Source organism: Mauremys reevesii, linkage group 1, assembly GCF_016161935.1.
Source record: "Mauremys reevesii isolate NIE-2019 linkage group 1, ASM1616193v1, whole genome shotgun sequence".
Taxonomy (NCBI): domain Eukaryota; kingdom Metazoa; phylum Chordata; order Testudines; family Geoemydidae; genus Mauremys; species Mauremys reevesii.
In genome coordinates, this window is record NC_052623.1 from 198,658,409 (window position 1) to 198,677,831 (window position 19,423).

Sequence of the window (19,423 nt, forward strand, 5' to 3'; positions counted from 1 at the left end):
GAAGCCAGAGCAAAGGAGGATTCTGGAGAAGTTTCATCACTCAGAGATGCCAGCCCTTCCCCCTCCTACCTCCACCCCTGCAGAAATGGGAATATGTTTTCTGAAGGGAGAGTTACTGATCAAGAACCCCACCGGTGTAGCAGAGGGGGTTTGGGATTGGCATATTGATGTGTCCCAATACTATTATGATGCTACCGTAATATCTCGCATCTTAGACAAATGCCTGCTTAGCCTCTGCCTGAAGTTTGTCCCTTAGACAAAGGTAAAGCGGTACATTTTCATGAGTTGTATATCCATAGACTTGACTTATTTTAATTTCTGGTTTTGTTTAGTCTTCTCCATGTATGGTGAGGAAACAAGATAAACCCCTCCCAGCACCACCACCTCCCTTGCGAGATCCTCCTCCACCTCCACCTGAGAGGCCCCCTCCTATCCCGCCGGACAACAGGATAAGTAGACATTTGCATCTTCCTGAAAGTGTGCCTTCCAGAGACCAGCCTGTACCACTTGAAGCCTGGTGCCCCAGAGATGTGTTTGGGACAAGTCCATTAATAGGATGTCGAATCATAAATGACAGTTCCCCCAAACCAGGACTTACTGCAAGTTCGAATATAAATGGAAGGCACAACCGAATGGGTTCTGACCCAGGATTTATGAGAAAACATAGACGCCATGATTTGCCTTTAGAAGGTGCCAAGGTAAGAGATGCGTGGCACAAAGTGTGAAGCCTAATTTTATGTGTTAATCCAATGCGAAGTCTCACATTGGTTAAAGTGTCATTTATGCTTGCTGATGTCGATCTGCTTCATTTGAAGCTTTCCTGTCGATACTTAATAGAAAGCCTGTAAATAAGAGAGACTCGTTAAACTCTGATTTAAAGCAGCAGTAAATGAGGTTCAGTTAGAATTTAATTTTAACTTATAGCCATCACAAAAATGGCAGCGCAGGAAAAAACTGTTCTAGATTTGCTATATTCTTCTAGCAAATGATCCTTAGAGTTGGTGCTGTTACTGACTTCAGTTATATGTTTTCTTTGGAAATACCATATTAAAGTTACATATACGTTTATTGATAAATGCTCCAGTCTTAGATGAGATGCAGACTCTGTAACCACAGCAAACCACAAAATATGTGTAAATAATAAATGCACATCATAGCTTATACATTTAAAAAAATTAGAACAAATTATAAATCAGATTGTGTGTGAATGAATATATATATATATATATATATTTATGCATAAATTGAATGTATAAATTGCCTTTTTAACAGTAAAAAGAGCACATCTACATTGTGATTAAAAAGCCACAGCATCTAGTCTCAGAGCCTGAGTCAGCTGACTTGGGCTTGCAGGGCCCGGGCTGTGCACCTATAAAACTGCAGTGTACATGCTCGGACTGGAGACCAAGCTCCATGACCCTCCCCTATCATAAGATCTCAGAGCCCAGGCTCCACCCTGAGCTCTCGCATCTGTACTGCAATTTTATAGCCCTGCAGCCCGCAAGCCCAAGTCAACTGATCCAGGCCATCTGCCGTCATGCCATGGGTATTTTATCACAGTGTAAATGTACCCAAAGTGCCCTTAGTCACAACCCCACATGCTGCAATCCTCAATTTGATATTATCACTCCTGTAGTATTAGCATAACTAGAACTGAGCTATGCTTGTATCTCTGCTCGTTCTTGTTGCAGTTGATTGCAATAACATCAATTTTTGCAGCTGGATCTTTGTCTGGTTCTCTGTACTCCTTCTGTGGACTTGAATAGGGAGCTAGAGGGCACCTGCTGTTGGAGCTGCAGTAACCAGCACTGGCTGGTAAGGCAGACATGGGTAGCTTGGAGGTAGCAAGTTTTGATGTGAAGGAGTCAGCCTTAGAGGCTGCCTCATCAGCTCTCTGTGATGAAGGGGATTGGGAGATGGAAGATGATGCTATTTGTAACTTCCCTTCAAGGCCCTGGCTTTCTTGTGGCCCGGAAGGGAGAGGCCTGTGTAATTCTCTCCTGGGCTGGGCTGAGTAGTATGTTGTGGCATGGGCAACTTCCCCTGTCCACAAGTATGGCACACATTCGTTCAAATTATTTCTAACTCCACTAGCATTTTGAGCCAGTGAGTTCTGCATCCAAAACTGCAAGTAAGCTCAAGATTCATTATGGGAGCTCTGGACAATTGCATATATGATGTCCAAATAAATGTGATTTAATTTTGAAAATGGAACAGACTTCTAATGCTGCTTTTTAGTACTAGAGTCCTGATATTGAAAGCTATGAAATTGGTGGGTGAGGCAGAGCCACGTTATAGCTGACATTCTGATGTGATCAAAAATCACTCTAGAAAATGTACCCAAAGCAATGAAAATCTAGTGAAAACTCTGCTGACATCTTAATTAACCTTAACGGGAAACAATATCCAGATTAGTTGTTAAGTTGGAGAATGTGCTTCTATTTTAACTACCTTTCACTGTCTTACAAGCTTCATAAAAGAAATGATACACATTTTACTGTACTGTTAGCATCTTTCCTGAGAACAGTTATGTATAGGGCCATCTAAAGACCAGTAGCTGGTATTGGAGGTAGAAGGTCAGATACAGTTTGCCTCTTATCTAAGAGTAAATATCCCATATTAGAGCAAAAAGAACAGGAGTACTTGTGGCACCTTTGAGACTAAAAAAATTATTTGAGCATAAGCTTTCGTGGGCTACAGCCCACTTCATCGGATGCATGTAGTAGAAAATACAGTAGGAAATTACACACACATGCACACAACAGTGGGTGTTACCATACACACTGTAAGGAGAGTGATCAGTTAAGGTGAGCTATTATCAGCAGGAGACAAAAAGAACTGTTTGTAGTGGTAATGAAAATCGCCCATTTCCAGCAATTGACAAGGAGATGTAAGGAACTGCAGGGGGAATAAGCATGGGGAAATAGTTTTACTTTCTGTAATGGCCCATCCACTCCCAGTCTTTATTCAAGCCTAGTTTGATGGCGTCCAATTTGCAAATTGATTCCAATTCAGCAGTCTCTCGTTGGAGTCTGTTTTTGAAGTTTTTTTGTTACAGATCTAAAAGTTGCAATGTTATAACTGAGTGACCAGGGAGATTGAAGTGTTCTCCAACTGGTTTTTTGAATGTTATAATTCTTGACATCTGATTTGTATCCATTTATTCTTTTACGTAGAGACTGTCCAGTTTGGCCAATGTACATGGCAGAGGGACATTGCTGGCACATGATGGCATATATCACATTGCAGTGCCCCTCTGCCATGTACAGACTAACACAGCTACTACTCTGAAACCATATTAGAGCTGTTCTTCTATATTAATGATTTAATGTTAATTCTCTTGCTCCAGTGTGATTGTGAGTCTTGTCTTCCATAATGGTTTGATGTAGGGTTATTTTTAGATATTTCAAAATAATAGGATATCTCTTCCATAAGGGTCAAATGTTGCCCTCAGATGCATGTCCATGACTCCTATGGCAAACTTGCATGCACACAAGTCAGCAAAAACTATTTTTGGTAATATACTTTCAGTGAATATAGAACATCAGACAGAGCCTTAGGGATTTACCCAGTTGACTGCTAGTACATGGTACCTAAAGCAAACATATCGCATTTCTGTGGCCAACATCAATGTAGAGCACATCATAAAACTTGTCAGAAGTCCAAGTTTGTGTTACATGAGTATCATTGTGGTTGTCTGTCATAAAATACGGCTTTCACAAAAGGTGCAGTTGCATCCTTCAGGAAAATGAATATATTATGCAGAGCTTTTCGTTAACTGGAATATTAGGATGTGGCTTTCAGCCATTAGGCCTCGATTTGTGTATGTGGAAAACTACATGCGTGCTTTCAGGCATCTTTGCTACTGGGTTTTGCAGGTGCAAATTCTAATAATGGTGCATGTAGATGTTAGAATTTTTAATGTATACATTGCAAATGTTTGCACATGTAAAGTGCAGAGGCATGTATGTATATGCAGTTTTGCACATGAATAAATTCAGAGCCAGCACTTAATAAATTATGTGGAGGACTGGCTTAAAATTTGTCCCTTAAGCAATGTTTTTTTTTTTATTTTGTATCTTTACGTACTGTTCCATTATTGTTGTAGTCACACATCAGCAAACCACTCTCAAGTAAAATTGGGATTAAAATGAACAATTGACATGGTACAAAAAATAAAAAAGCCCAAACACGCATCCTTAAGGAATTTCTTAACATTGTGCTTCTATGAGAACATTACAGTTGATTTGTAAAGGACAATAGGAATTTGAGCCTTAATGAAGTTTTCTCATATGCTCTTAATGTGTTATACCTATGTCAGTAATGCACAGTTCTGACAATTCCCCTTATTTTTAGTCTCTAAACTCAGTTTAAGACTAAAATGACAAGCTAGGTACACTGTATTCCCAAAATACAAGGCTTTGGTAATTAAAGTCTCTTGGCCTTGTGGTTATTGCCAGTATAACTGGAAAAGTGTATATCCTAAGAACATAAGAACATATCGGGTCAGACCAAAGGTCCATCTAGCCCCGTATCCTGTCTACCAACAATGGCCAATGCCAGTTGCCCCAGAGGGAGTGAACCTAACAGGCAATGATCAAGTAATCTCTCTCCTGCCATCCATCTCCATCCTCCGACAAACAGAGGTTAGGGACACCATTCCTTACCCATCCTGGCTAATAGCCATTTATGGACTTAGCCGCCATGAATTTATCCAGTTCTCTTTTAAACCCTGTTATAGTCCTAGCCTTCACAACCTCCTCAGGCAAGGAGTTCCACAAGTTGACTGCGCTGCGTGAAGAAGAACTTCCTTGTATTTGTTTTAAACCTGCTGCCTATTAATTTCATTTGGTGACCCCTAGTTCTTGTATTATGGGAAAAAGTAAATATTTTTCCTTATCCACTTTCTCCACATCACTCATAATTTTATATACCTCTATCATATCCCCCCTTAGTATCCTCTTTTCCAAGCTAAGGAGTCTTAGCCTCTTTAATCTTGCCTCATATGGGACCCGTTCCAAACCCCTAATCATTTTAGTTGCCCTTTTCTGAACCTTTTCTAGTGCCAGTATATCTTTTTTGAGATGAGGAGACCACATCTGTACACAGTATTCGAGATGTGGGCGTACATCCTAACTTACATTGAGTACTTCCTTCTAGTGCTCAGTTTTTGTTTTTTGATTAACAGATATTTGTGTATTCAGGTTTTTTAGCTTGAATTTCTCGGTCCTTTAAGACAGGTGAGAGGAATACTTTCATGAAAACAGAGTATATCCATTAATTCTTTGCTAACTCTGTTTTTAAAACTAGACAAAACAAATAGCTAAAATCCTATATTGTAGTACTTGAATAACTAGTTCCAAAGGTTAAAAAATGGCTTTGAAAATTAAGATGGTCATAGAATGCCTTAGGAATAAAAAGAACTTGCATAATTTTCCAGTAATTACAGGAGATCGTCTTTAACACTGTAAAATAGTACTTTTCAAGTACTTAAAATGACCAATTTGAGACTTTCTCCAATGAAGGCTGATTGAATTACTCCATTTGTTTTTCAAGCAGGTGAAAAAATGTTGAATTTTTAATTAGGAAAATATTATTTCTGAGGAGTTGGTTTTCACCCGCTGTATATGCCTGAAAACTGTAGGTTCTAAAATTAGGCATCAAGGCAATGAACATGTTCTTCATCAGAGTGGAATGTTTGACTTCCCTACTGATATCAGAGACTACCTTTTTCATGTGAGTTAATAAGTCTTTTTAATGCCCCTGGGACTTAATGTATTGCCTGAACATTGTATAGCTTTGCCTTTTAAAACTGAAAAATTACCATTTTTGTATTGTCAGTGTTTATTTGCAGGAAGGCACACAATTTAAAATATTGATTGGCAGCACATGTTGCTACTTTTTTGGCTATCAAATGTGAAGCGAAAGTATTGTAACATAAATATTTAAAATTGTATTTAAAATTATTTAAACATATAGCTTTGAGATTTTATTGACTGCCGGCCCTATCCTAAGGCCAATGGGGTGAGTGGGCTTTGTATCTTGCCCTAAAACCTCTTTACTCTTAACAATCTTCATCTAATTTTCATGAAAACTGAGAAATCTTTTCCATAAGTAGAAGATGCTGATTTAAAGCTGTCCAGCTCTACGTGTAAAGACATTGGATAGCTGTGGCCTTAGCAATGACCTAAGAAAAATATTCTTGATTCCACTGTAATCAGTTTTATCAAGAGGTTCAGTAATGATTCTTAGACCAGTCTATTAACTCTGAGCTGCTCTACTGTAATTTAACTTTCTTTAGCTTGGAAAATATATAACTTGTATTATGAAGAGAGAGAGAGAGGATGGATTTGTGGTTTAAGTCACTACAGTTGAAAGACATGAGTTGCCTCTTCTGTTTGCTGTGTGACCTTGCGCAAGCTGCTTAACCTCTGTGTCTCCATTTCGTAAAGTGGATATTGTACATACTTCAAAGGGGTGAGGTGGGAATTTAATAAGTGCTGGTAAAGTGCTTTCACATGATCCAGTGAAAGGAGCTCTAGAATTCCATGATATTGTTTACAGAGTGACTACCAAATTCACACAGAGAAAGCACCAACCCTTACATCCAGCTAGACTCTTGTTGAAAGCCCTTTAATTTGAGTCATGTTGTAAGAGAGTATTGGGTTTACATTTACAGTTCCGATTATAGCTTGGTAGTAGTGTTTCATGGGTCCAGTCTCATGGCTGGTAGAGGTGTCATGTTACTCAATCCGAGTAGCCAACCAATGTGAAAATGCCATGCCATTGAGCTCTGGAGAGGCCATATACTGGCCCTTTCACCAGTTGACATCTAAATTGTCATCTTTAGATTTCAGGCTTAACCTATTTGGATGAACAAGGCCATTCACACCTCTGCATTGCTGTTTTAAGTCTGTCTGCCAGTTCTCAAAGTTAACATTGCATGAGTTTTAATACTTGATTAATGTTTCAATCTTTATGTATAATTTAATGAAAGCTAAGATTCAGGAGCACAAGTCTGCAGCAAGTGTTTGCGCTGTGTCCATCAGTTCAGACTTCAAACTCCTGGCCGGGTGGGCGAATAGACCTTTCTGAACTTGTAAAGCACTACACTCCTGTGATGCTGTATAAGTAACAATATCCGAGTAACATTTCTGTCCATTTTTCAGGTATTTTCAAATGGCCATCTAGGAAATGAAGAATATGATGTCCCTCCTCGACTTTCTCCCCCTCTCATAGCTGCCTCCATCCTCCCTAGTATTAAGTAAGTTATCTTTATCTGGTGTTCTATTATAAAAGAAATGCATTAATTACATAGACAATCACACTGATTCTGAACCGCTGTAAAAAAGAGAATTAACTAAGTTCTCTTGGTGGATGTATTTCCCATGGGCTTTTTTAAAGGTAAATTGTGTTGACTAAATGGGAGCAATTGTAATGCTAATTTAACATGTCACATACATTTTATAGTAAAATGGGATGAATTCTGGCAGGCATCGTGTATAGGCTCCTGGCAGTAGGAGTGCAGAATGGAAGTTAGTCGTTCCTATTTCAGTTCCCCTCCTAAGCCCACAGAGAAGCTACTGAAAGTCATTCATTAGAGGAGTTGTAGGACAAGGTCTAGAGGTAAAGAGCATGGTGGGTGTGATCCCCAACCCAGCAATGGTGTTTATATTTTCTGCGCTCATTCCTGCATCTAATGCTTTACCTGGGGTTGCTGCTGGCCAGACAATAATCCCAGAGTATGGCCGTTGTTGCAGAGTACAGTATAGGCACCCATTTAGTTGGGATCAACAGATGTCACTTTCCTCGCACTAGCCAGAATGTGGCCTGATGAATTTTGTCATTTCAAGATGTAGGCTACTCTTGAGCTTTGAGTTGTATGATTTGTTATTTGATGCCAAGATGTTCTCAGCAACAAGTGAATCTTCTGATTGGGCTGTGATTTCCCCCAGGATTTTCTACAGAAGCAATGGATTCTACAGCACTCCAAACCTTCTTTTGTAAATGAGTTGTACTCTATGGATATTTTTTCTTTGTAAATTGTATTATCCTACGATACTTGGCCCCTGTGATGGGTTGCACCCCTTAGGAAGGGGGAGGGATAGCTCAGTGGTTTGAGCATTGGCCTGCTAAACCGAGGGTTGAGAGTTCAATCCTTGAGGGGGCCACTTAGGGATCTGGGGCAAAATCAGTACTTGGTCCTGCTAGTGAAGGCAGGGGGCTGGACTCGATGACCTTTTGAGGTCCCTTCCAGTTCTATGCGATATCTCCATATATTATTATTTTAAGTCACCTGATGTGCTGAGATACCACTGAGTCTACCTGTTCTCCCAGCCTGGGCCTCCTTTTACCTGTCTTGCTGTGCCAGGCTCTTAAAACCTCCTCTAACACACACACAGGCAGGGCCACACCCAGTTGCAGATCAGCTCTGGGAAGACTCAGTTTAAGGGACTTGCTCCAGCATTTAGATGTGCACCTCCTTTGGAGTACAGACCGAAAGATATATTATAGTCGCCTCTTCCCTCAATGTGGAAGAGGGTATGCACAATTTCTTGCCCCCTTCCAGTTAGAAATCATATAAACTGGGTTATATTATAATCCAGAAATAAATGTATTAACTATAAATATGTATTTTAAGTAGTTAAGGTAGTAGCAAACAGAGCAAAGCGGATTACTAAGAAAATAAAACAGACCATGCAAACTGATCTTAATACACTAAAGAAACCGTTTACATGTAAATTCTCATCCTAAATGTGGTTCTAATAATCTTCTTCACAGGCCAGATGCCCTTCCAGCTTGGGCCCAGTTCTTTCCCCAGTTGTTTCCAGCAGTCATCTTGGGTGGGGTAGCAGGGCAGAACTGATGGTCCGGATTACCTCACTCCTCACCCTTAAATAGGATTTGCATAAGGCAGGAGCCCTTTGTTTCCCTAGTTTGACCCCTCCCCCCCCTTCCCTTAACAGTGGAAAGTTACAAGAAGTCCCTGGTAATGTTTTAGTATCGGGTGACAAGACCATTTGACTCTCTAGGGCCCTTGTAGCCATTCTTCATAGGCTGACCCACAGGTTCACAGGAAGACTAAGCTCTTCTACAGTCTATTGTCCTTGTTGATTGGCCATCTGCCCTGTCTGGCTTTTCCGGTGTTGTACCTGAAGGGTTGGCAGTGGGTATCACCCAGAGTAGCATAGTTGAAATACAGATACATATTCAATATTCCTAATTTAAGATACAGAAATGATACATGCATACAAATATGATTTACTGAATGTGATTATCCTAACATTTCCAATGATATCTCATATGACCCATCTTGCATAAAGTATATCTGTTATGTCATATTAATATCATGAGCATATTTTCATAAAGAATATGGAATGACACATCACAGCCCACCTACACTATGTAGTTCTTCCTTCGGCACTGAAATAGCGTAGCTGTAGTTGTGCAATAAAATAATCACATCTGTCAACATGGCACCTATTGAAACAAAAAGAATTGTAACAGTAGAATGTGACATTGCCAAATCTTTTGAAATCTTTATAAACCCTATTTGCTGTTATATTTAGACACAGCAGGAAGAGAACAGCATTAAGGGTGAATGTAGCTCAGAATGTCATTGTTCTGCCACTCGTTACCAAAGCATAAAGGTTATAATAAAGCTGCAACTGACAGGAGACACTTTCATTATAACTAAGGCTACATTTTAGTCATGGATATTTTTAGTAAAAGTCATGAACAGGTCACACACTGCCTCCACCCGGGAAATGCGGCCAATGGGAGCTGCAGGGGTGGTGCCTGCAGGCGGAGGCAGTGCGCAGAGCTGCCTGGCCACGCCTTTGTCTAGGAGCTGTGGGAGGGAGATGTTGCAATTTCTGGGGAGCCCCCCGAGGTAAGCACCACCTGGAGCCTTCACTCTGTCCTGTGCCCCAACCCCTGTCCCCTCCCACACCCAAACTCCTGTTGCTGCTGCTTAGGGGGTGGGGGGTCGTGGTGGCCTGAGACTTGCCCCAGTAGCAGCCAGTGCAGCTGGCCAGGGGTTGCCTGAGCTGCTCAGGCGGCCACCGAACCAGGTGCACCGGCTGCTGCAGAAGTCATGGAATCCGTGATTTTTGTGACCTGTGACAAACTTGCAGCTTTAATTATAACACATTTTCATTTAGTCACAACTTTCTAGAAAAGTCACCCTTTGAGTTGAAATTGTTTGTATTTAATCTAAGTTCAAAGGTGAATATATTTTGGACAATATACTCTAGCCATTTTTATTTGAGCTTTTGACTTTGAGTATAGGAAAGAGAGGGAAGCTTGATAGCTAGATATCTCAATATTGAAACTGGACATCTGTATATTGAAATAAATGCAGGCATATATAGTCCAATAATAATTTCAAATAAACACAGGATAGTACATGCATATATTTAAATGTTTGATTCCTGTAGACTGTGTGAGAGAGAATATTGGGTAGTGACCATTTCAGAGGTTAAAAATTGAAATTTTTGTTGCAGAGGAAATTGTGATATTTCAGCATTTATTTTCATACTGAACAGAAAGTTCTTCTTCGAGTGATTGCTCATATGCATTCCAGTTAGGTGTGCGCGCGCCACGTGCACGTTCGTCAGAAGATTTTTACCCTAGCAACACTCGGTGGGTCGGCTGGGCGCCCCCTGGAGTGGCGCCGCTATAGCGCCGAATATATACCCCTGCCGACCCATCCGCTCCTCAGTTCCTTCTTACCTCCCGTGTCGGGTCGTTGGAACAGTGGAGCGCGGCTTAGCTGACCTCCACTTCCCTAGCTACTCATAGTTTCTCTCGTTAATTCTTGTATATATAGTTCAGATTTATATAGTTGTAGTTAACTTTCTCCGTTTGTAGTATAGTTAGTGTATTTAGTTTACAGGGGTTCGGGGATTATCCCCTTCCCCGCACCCAGTGCCGGGTACTATGTCCGGTTCACAGGGTTTCAAACCGTGCTCGGCCGGCCACTAGCCGATGCCGACAAGAGATCCTCTCCTAAGTGCCTCGAGGAATCTCACCTAACAGATAAGTGCCACATTTGTAAGGCCTTTAAGCCGAGAACAATAGGGGAGCGAGACTTTCGTCTCAAGCAGCTCCTGAGGGAGGCAGCTCTTACTCCTCCACTCTCGGCACCGAGCACTGGTCAGTCTTCAAGAAGCGCTCCCTCGGCACCGGATCGCCGGTACCGCCAAGGCCTCTCGGCACCGGCCGTCGCCGGCACCGACGTCCGCTCAGCACGGATCCCTCTCCTGGAGGATGAAAAGGCACAGGACTCCTGCTGCGTCCGAGCCGCCTGCTCCGCAGCCTGAGCGCTATACTAAGTCGGACCGCCCAGCACCGATACCTGCCATGGCACCAACAATATTGGCACCGTCGACTCCGGCCACGCAAGAGCTGTCAAGTCCGGTGCCGGAAAGCTCCCTGGGACGAGCTGTGGTTGAGCTCACTGTTAAGCTGCGTCAGAGCTGCCTGCTCCGCAGCCCGAGTGCTATACTAAGTTGGACCGCCTGGCTCCGATACCTGCCGCGGCACCGACAATATCGGCACTGTTGACTCCGGCCACGCAAGAGCCGTCGAGTCTAGTACCTGAACGCTCCCCGGTGTGAGCCATGGTTGAGCTCACTATTCCCTCCACGCCGGAGACATTTCCACGTCGAGGGAGTTGATTGCAATGACAGCGCCTGCGCTGCCTCAACCCCCGGCACCGCCGGTGCAGGTTATATAGTCGATCGGCAAGCCTGCCTTGATCAGACCACCCTGCGTCGGCACTGCAGAGCGACACCATTCACGATCGCGGTCCCGCAGATGTTCTCGGTCCCGTCGCCAATCCAGGTGCCGACGCTGCTCGAAGTCCCGGCACTGTTCTCCATTTCGGTACCGGTCGTACTCGCAGCACCGATCAGCGTCCCGTTCGCTGGCCCGGTACATTCGGCGCCGATCCGACTCCCATCGCCACTCCCGACGTCGAGCCTCGAGATCTCGGTCGACCTCCCGGCACCGCTCCGGTCGCAGGTCCCGTTCTCGCTCTCGGTACCGGTATGCCTCCTGGTACTGATCCCCGATGCCGTGTCGAGCGATGTCAGCTAGAGAGGGAGACTCTGCCCAGGGCTTTTTAGCTCCTCCATGGCCATCCAAACATGCATCACTGTCGTCCTGCGTAGACAGTTTACACGCGCAGGACTGTGATTCGGATGTGCACACCAGAGTCTTCCAGGTTCCCCAGGCCCAGGACCCTGACCCCATCAGTGGTCACCCTGTACATCTTGGGCGTGCCATCAGGCCAAAGGCCTACCTGTGATCCCATCTCGCTCTGTTCCGTCAGAGCACTGGGCGCCAGAGGCGACAGTTAGCCGCCCCCCTCCGACCGGTATGGAGGAAGCCCTGGACTCCCACATCCCACCGAATCAGGAGGTCGTCCAGGAGCACGAGCCCACACAGGACCCGCTTGTCCCCGGCCTTTCTTCCTCCTCCTCCTCCTCCCCAGATGAGGCTGTGGCAGGAGCGTACTCCTCAGGCCCTCCTCTAATCGACTTGGGGGGGCCATCAGGACCTCCTGAGACGGGTGGCACTCAATATGAATCTCCAAGTGGCGGAAGTCTCGGAGATACGGTATCTGGTCGTAGACATTCTGTCGGCTGACGCCCCCACTAGAGTGGCCCTACCGTTCGTTCCGACGATCAAGGCCAATGCGGATACCATCTGACAGCCTCAAGCTACTATCCCGCCCGCGGGCACGGGAGTCGAACACATGTACATGGTATCCTCGAGGGGCTACGGGTACCTATATGTACACCCCCGCTCCCTTGTCGTCCAGTCCGTCAATGAGACGGAACGCCAGGGCCTGCTGGCACCAGACCCTAAATCGAAGGAGGCTAGGCGAATGGACTTACTGGGCCATAAGATGTACTCGGCAGGGGCCCTGCAACTTCGCATAGCAAACCAGCAAGCCCTGTTTAGCCGCTACTATGGGCGGCGGTGGGCAAATTTACGGAGTCGGTTCCTCAGAACTCCCGTTAAGAGTTTGCTGCCCTCCTGGAAAAAGGGAAGAAGGTGGCGAGAGCTTCCCTCCAGGCCTCGTTGGATGTAGATGACTCCGCAGCCGCAACTCTGGCCTCGGGTGTTGCCACGAAGCGCATTTCATGGCTCCAGTTATTGAGCCTTCCCTCGCAGCTGCTGCACACTATACAGGACTTGCCCTTCAATAGCAAAGGCCAGTTCTCCAAAAAAAAAAAAAAACTTGACCCAGGCTGCAAAGCCTAAAGGACAGCAAGGTCACTGTGCGCTCCCTCTCCGCATGCACACGCCGGTGACTCAGCGCCGACCTTTCTGCCCCCAGCCTCACCGCCCTTACCCTGCGCCTAGACAAAGATAGGACTTTGCCAGCAGGCGTCGCTGAGGCAGTGGTAGGCGTCAGTCAGGACCCCAAAGCAATTCCTCTTGCAAGAGGGGCGGATGCTCCTCACCATCGGAGCTATAGAGGAGGTACCAAAGGATGAAAGGGTCAAAGGGTTCTACTTCCACTAATTCCTAATCCCCAAGGCGAAGGGAGGTCTCAGACCTATCCTAGACCTGCGGGAACTCAACAAGTTCATGATACACCTGAAGTTCCGCATGGTATCCATGGGGACCGTCATCCCATCCTTGGATCCCGGAGACTGGTATGCCGTCCTCGATATGAAGGGCACGTATTTTCACGTTGCCATTTATCCTCCACACAGAAGGTACCTACGGTTTGTGGCCAACCGTCATCATTTCCAGTTTACGGTCCTCCCGGTTGGCCTCTATACAGCCCCAAGTGTACTCAAAGTGCATGGCTGTAGTTGCTGCCTCTCTCCGCTACCGTCGGATACACGTTCTCCATATCTAGACAATTGGCTCATTCAAGGGACCACCGGGGCACAAGTTATCAGTCATGTGGGCGTCGACAAAGATCTATTCCTGTGTCTAGGCCTGATGATCCAGATAGAGAAATCCACTCTGATTCCCACACAGGGAATAGAATTCATTGGGGCCATCCTGGACTCCAGTCTCGCCAGAGCCTGCTTACCTCAGCCTCGGTTTCACACGATGGTAACAATTATACAAGGTCTACGGCAACTTTCCGACAACTTTGGCTCGCACTTGCCTAGGTTTCCTGGGTCTCATGGCTGCCTGCACGTTCGTGATATTGTGATATTTCAGCATTTATTTTCATACTGAACAGAAAGTTCATCAATGACTAAATTTGGAAATGTCAAATGCTTAGTTTGACATCTGCTGAAATTGTCACTGGTGCCTCAGGGCCCCATTCTCTTTTATGGGCTGGGCTCCCTGGCTAGACCACATCTCCCATGATGCACAACAGCCGCATGACTTCCATTGTGCACCACAACAGGCAGCCAGAAATGGGATTGTGGTGTATCATGGGAGTTGTTGTCCCACCAGGGAGTCTGATGGACAGAGGTGAAAAGGAGCATGGACATCTGAACTACAGCTCCCCGGAGACACCGCCGCAGCTCAGGCAGACAAAAATGTGTGTTGAATTGATGCAAAATGAAATGTGTCGATTTGGTTTGACAAACAGAAACATTTCAGTTTAGGTTAATCTGACCAGAAACTATATTGTTTCCCTTTGGCAGAAATATTTTCCACCAAAAAAAATTGATGGAAAATACACACCCAGCTCTAGTTTATTTCATGATGACTCACTGTTTTTTGTTTTATGTTAAGAAAATTTTGGATATCCACACAACTACTATAATTGTGCTGCATGGTACTGGTGTTAAGGCAGAAAAATTATCACTGTGCATAATAGCAAATACTACGTATGTCCCATTTTAAATTGACCCAGTTAAAGATCTTACTTTGTCAAGCTTGGGTCTAGATTATTATATGAAACCAGGTTGACATTGGTGTTGCACTTTTAAAAACTAATCAGCTTAATGAACGCAGACCATATTTGCACCAACAAAAATTGCTTTTGAGCATATAACATGGATAATGTTGAGCCTGATGTAACTTGGAATGCTTGAGAGACTATTTTTCAATTTTTTTTCCCTCTAAAATTTGAGAGCCGTTAGCCCTCATAAATATGTCAGACTGTTTTCTGTTTGGTCAAAGATATTCTGTCTTCCCATAGCTGTTCTGCTGCGGTCTGACCTAAATCACCCATCTTTCCTATTCTCAGGCCTCTGTTTAGCCATGGCTGGCAGCGAGGTCACATTATACAGAACTACGGGGTTTTTCTGTTATTTTCACAAAAGTAATTCCAGCGTCAGGACTACAGACACTAAGATCCTTTCCTTTTATTATTTTCTGTTCCCAGTTAGAAACCAGATCTTGCAAAGTCATGGACTAGGTTTTTTAATTTACTGTTCTTGGAGCCTGATCTCATTTACACTAAGACCCCTTTCCACTGCCAAATGTAAATGAGAAATCAGGCTCAATGTGTGCCACCTGAAGTATCAGACAGCAAACTAAATTTACATAGAAATTAAGGAAATATTTTGAAAATATTTTTACTAAGTATTAAATATCATTAAGATAAAAATCACCGCTGCTATTTGTTGCAAGATAGAGCCTTTTTAAAAACAAATTCATTGGATTTTTAAACCATCTAGTAGTAGTAAAAAATATTGGGGAGCACAAAATGAACAAATTAAGACTCTTTGAAAAACTTGTGGATAATTGTCTTAGGGTACGTCCATACTTACAGCCGGGTCGACTTCTCAGAGTTCGAACTATCGCGTCTAATCTAGACGCGATAGTTCGAACTCCGAACGCACTCCCGTCGACTCCGGAACTCCACCACCGCGAACGGCGGTGGCGGAGTCGACGGGGGAGCCGCGGACTTCGATCCTGCGGCGTCTGGTAAGAAGTTCGAACTAAGGTAGTTCAACTTCAGCTACGTTATTCGCATAGCTGAAGTCGCGTACCTTAGTTCGATCCCCCACCCTAGTGCAGACCAGGCCTTAGAAATAGATTAAAATAAACACTTGAGACCAAAATGCCGTGATTAATTCATTAAAAGAAAAAGGTGATTAAAATAAGCTGCTCAATAATAATAGCTGTCATATGTAGCATTTTAATTAGTAGATCTGATAGTGCTTTACAAAGGAGGTCAGTATCATATCCCCATTTTACAGATGGGGAAACAGAGGCACAGAGGAGCAACATGTATTGCCCATGGTCATCCAGCAGACCTGTGGCAGAGCCAGGAATAGGAGCCAGGCTTCCTTAGATCCAATTCAGTGCTTCGTCCACTAGGTCGCACTGTCTCCCTTCTGAAATTTCATATATTTTGTATATCACTCATCCATTTGTACCTTTCCTACAAGTTTGGGAAGATATTCCCATATGTCTCACTTTCCTTGCCTCTGCCATATTTGAATACAATAGTCTTAAGAATTCTTAAAAAAAAGTACAGAAAAACTTTTGAAAGAACCTTGACAACAATGTTTTGCAGTTGCAAACAACTGTCAATAGTTGCAGAAGGGTTTATATTTTTCCTTGTCTGATTTTTTTTAATTATTATTTTAACCAGATATGCCATATCATTTGGGCTGCTGTTAACTTTATGATTTCTACGTTGTCCTGCTAATTCATCTTCATCTTAGGCCCTTGATCTTCCTGCAGAATCTCAAGTTTTGTCTAATATCCTTTGAACATGTTGAGTTGACTTTATATTGCAAAAGAACATTCCCCTCATAATTAAGTAAAATGCATACCCCACTGGTAGCACCTTCACGAAGCACATGGCTTGCATTAATTTGTATTTTCCACTCTGTGACTGAATTTCTGACCTAAAGTGCAAAAATAATTATGTTGGTATTGGACTGTTCAAAACTCCATATTATTGTATGGATCACTAATTAACTGCATCATTTTTATGTCTCAGTGTTCCTTGTTAAGTGGAATTTAGTGTGAACTTTTTTACCCTTTCCTATGACTTGCATGCCCTCAAAATCTGCTTTTTCTTTTTTAGCAATTTCAATTAATGGGCTAGTTTGCATTGAAGAAAGTTATGAAAGTAATTTTTCAAATCATGCATACAATAACACGTCTTTGCTCAAAAAGCTGTCCTATTTCTAGCAAAATCATGCTTGCCTTACTTATGTGAGTAAAAGCAGCAAAGAATCCTGTGGCACCTTATAGACTAACAGACGTTTTGCAGCATGAGCTTTCGTGGGTGAATGCCCACTTCTTTCAACGAAGTGGGCATTCACCCACGAAAGCTCATGCTGCAAAACATCTGTTAGTCTATAAGGTGCCACAGGATTCTTTGCTGCTTCTACAGAAACAGACTAACGCGGCTACCCCTCTGATTATGTGAGTAAGACATTTTTGCTTTTTTGCTGCTAATATTGGTTTATCACAGCAGGTTTTTCTCTGTGAGAAGAGGCTTGCAATGTAAATAATTTTGAACAGTCAGTGTGCTCAGAGTTCCTCCGGTAAAACTGAGATGGCCTCAGAATGACTTGACAACTAGTGACAAAAACCTATTTTGATTTAATAGCTTTCCCTGATTTGCCTTTGGCCATCAGTACCCTTCATGAAAAAGAGAGTGACAGCTGGCTTCTTTTCAAACAACCAGAAAATATTGAGACACCATTGATAAGGATTTGGCTCAACCTTTCAAATGACAAACATTGCCAAATGGAGGTGGGAGAAGGGGTCGGACTAAAGATTACTTCAGTGGGTTTTGTTGTTTAATCCTTTGCTTCTCTTTACCTCTAAACAAATCCTTCCAGAACTTTCAAAGTAGTAGTAATCTTAACAATGTAAATATCAAAAATAAATGTTAGAAATAACCCTTTCCAAATATAGGCACTCTACGTACTTCATATCGCAGGTTATAATGGAGTGTACATCTGATATAAGCAGTTTTGTAATTAAATCTCTGAACAATGTCTAGAACTACACCTGAAGGAAGCAATCAAAGCCTCTCCTAAAGTGTCAAATAAATAAATTTTGGATAACTTCAAATAAGTCGGTAGTAGATATCCATATTATAAAATCCAGCTCTGAGCACAAGTCTGTTTGTGAAACACAAAATAATTTTTATCTAACAATTAAAAATTCCATAGAAATATCTCCCTGCTTTCGTTCTTTATTCCTATCTCATTAGAATAGCATTATGCTAATTGAATAAGGAAGGCTTAGTAACAGGCAGGTTTTTTTTCAAGAATAGCCTTCTGTTCTTTCTATGGTATTCTCGGTTAATTTATAGTACTTAGCGTATATTTCATAAAACAAAGAATAGCAAACTATTTCTATACTGGTCAGCATTGGACATCTTTTTTTCAAACCATGGTGTTGCAAGAGTTTAACTTAGAGTGGTTTTAAAGGTTAAAAAATATAAAATAGTCTTCAGAGGAACTTGGGCTTCAAGGTAGCAGTACCTACTGATCTACAAATCTGAGAGAAGTCCTCTTGTGCAGGTCTTTGAACTTCCTCTCTATGGATTCTGACCTATCCTCATCCTTCTGTTATATTCTTCCATCCCTTTTGTGGTTGGCACAGGGCAGTGACACAAACATCTTGTCAATTTTAACTAGGAATATGAAATCAAAGATCGGAAAAAGCCGTTTTAGCCTGAACTGCTATATTTACAAAAGGCCTTTTGCTCCCTCTACAGAAGGTGGTTGAAAACTACAGTACAGACAGCTATAGAGCTTAGTTCCATAAATCTTATTCTGTTTTTCAGTAGAGATCTGCCCTCGGTTACTGTGTTCACAAAATAAATTGGATTCCTGCTATTCACAGCTTGTTTTTTTAAAGTCAAAAGTATATTAATGATTGCAGGAAAGAACCTCTGAGAACTAAGAAGCTCCAGACTTTGAATATATTTAGCAAATGCAGCACATACATCACTCTAGTGCAGCAATCGTTTTGCTTTCTCTCTGCTTTTGCAGGCTCATGACCTGCTAGATCTATAGTGGCCACACTTACCCTTTTAAAGTAGCATCTGGAGTTTGGTAGTCATGTGGCACTACGTAGTATAAATGATGAAAAACACCACTTTCCATCAAGTAGAAGTGCACTATGTGCCAGATGCTTCAATATTTTTTGTTTGTTTTGGGGGGGATTGGGTTTGGGTTTTTTTTGGTGAAAACAGGAAGACTGGCATGGCTTGATAGGGGGTTCAGTTCAGTTCTGTTCCCATAATAAAATCAGCTGGACCAGAGGACTAGAAATGAAGCCCACTCCCCTTTCAAATGCAAGTCTCTCTGACTCTCAGCCCTCCCGCAGTACCCCATTAAACAGATGTGCCTTGCAGTGTGGCTTTAAGGTCAATAGATTTGAGATTTTATAGACCATGTAGTGATACAGTGCATAAAAATGGTCAGGAACATACGTGCATTTGTTCTAGGTTTCTTAAATTAATTGTGCACCTTTTCAGAATGAGCGGTACACCCATTACTGACTG

At 42.8% G+C, this 19,423-nt stretch overlaps 1 protein-coding gene across 7 annotated transcripts in view; it reads left to right on the forward strand.

The window, feature by feature from the left end:
* Nucleotides 1-19,423, forward strand: part of CBLB (Cbl proto-oncogene B) — a 218,035-nt gene that overhangs the window by 174,927 nt on the left and 23,685 nt on the right. For all 7 annotated transcript variants that reach the window (XM_039487025.1, XM_039487043.1, XM_039487047.1 and 4 more), the window contains 2 exons: nt 333-698; nt 7,170-7,264. In XM_039487025.1, the coding sequence (XP_039342959.1) occupies nt 333-698; nt 7,170-7,264 (461 nt within the window). The remainder of the gene's footprint in view (nt 1-332; nt 699-7,169; nt 7,265-19,423) is intronic.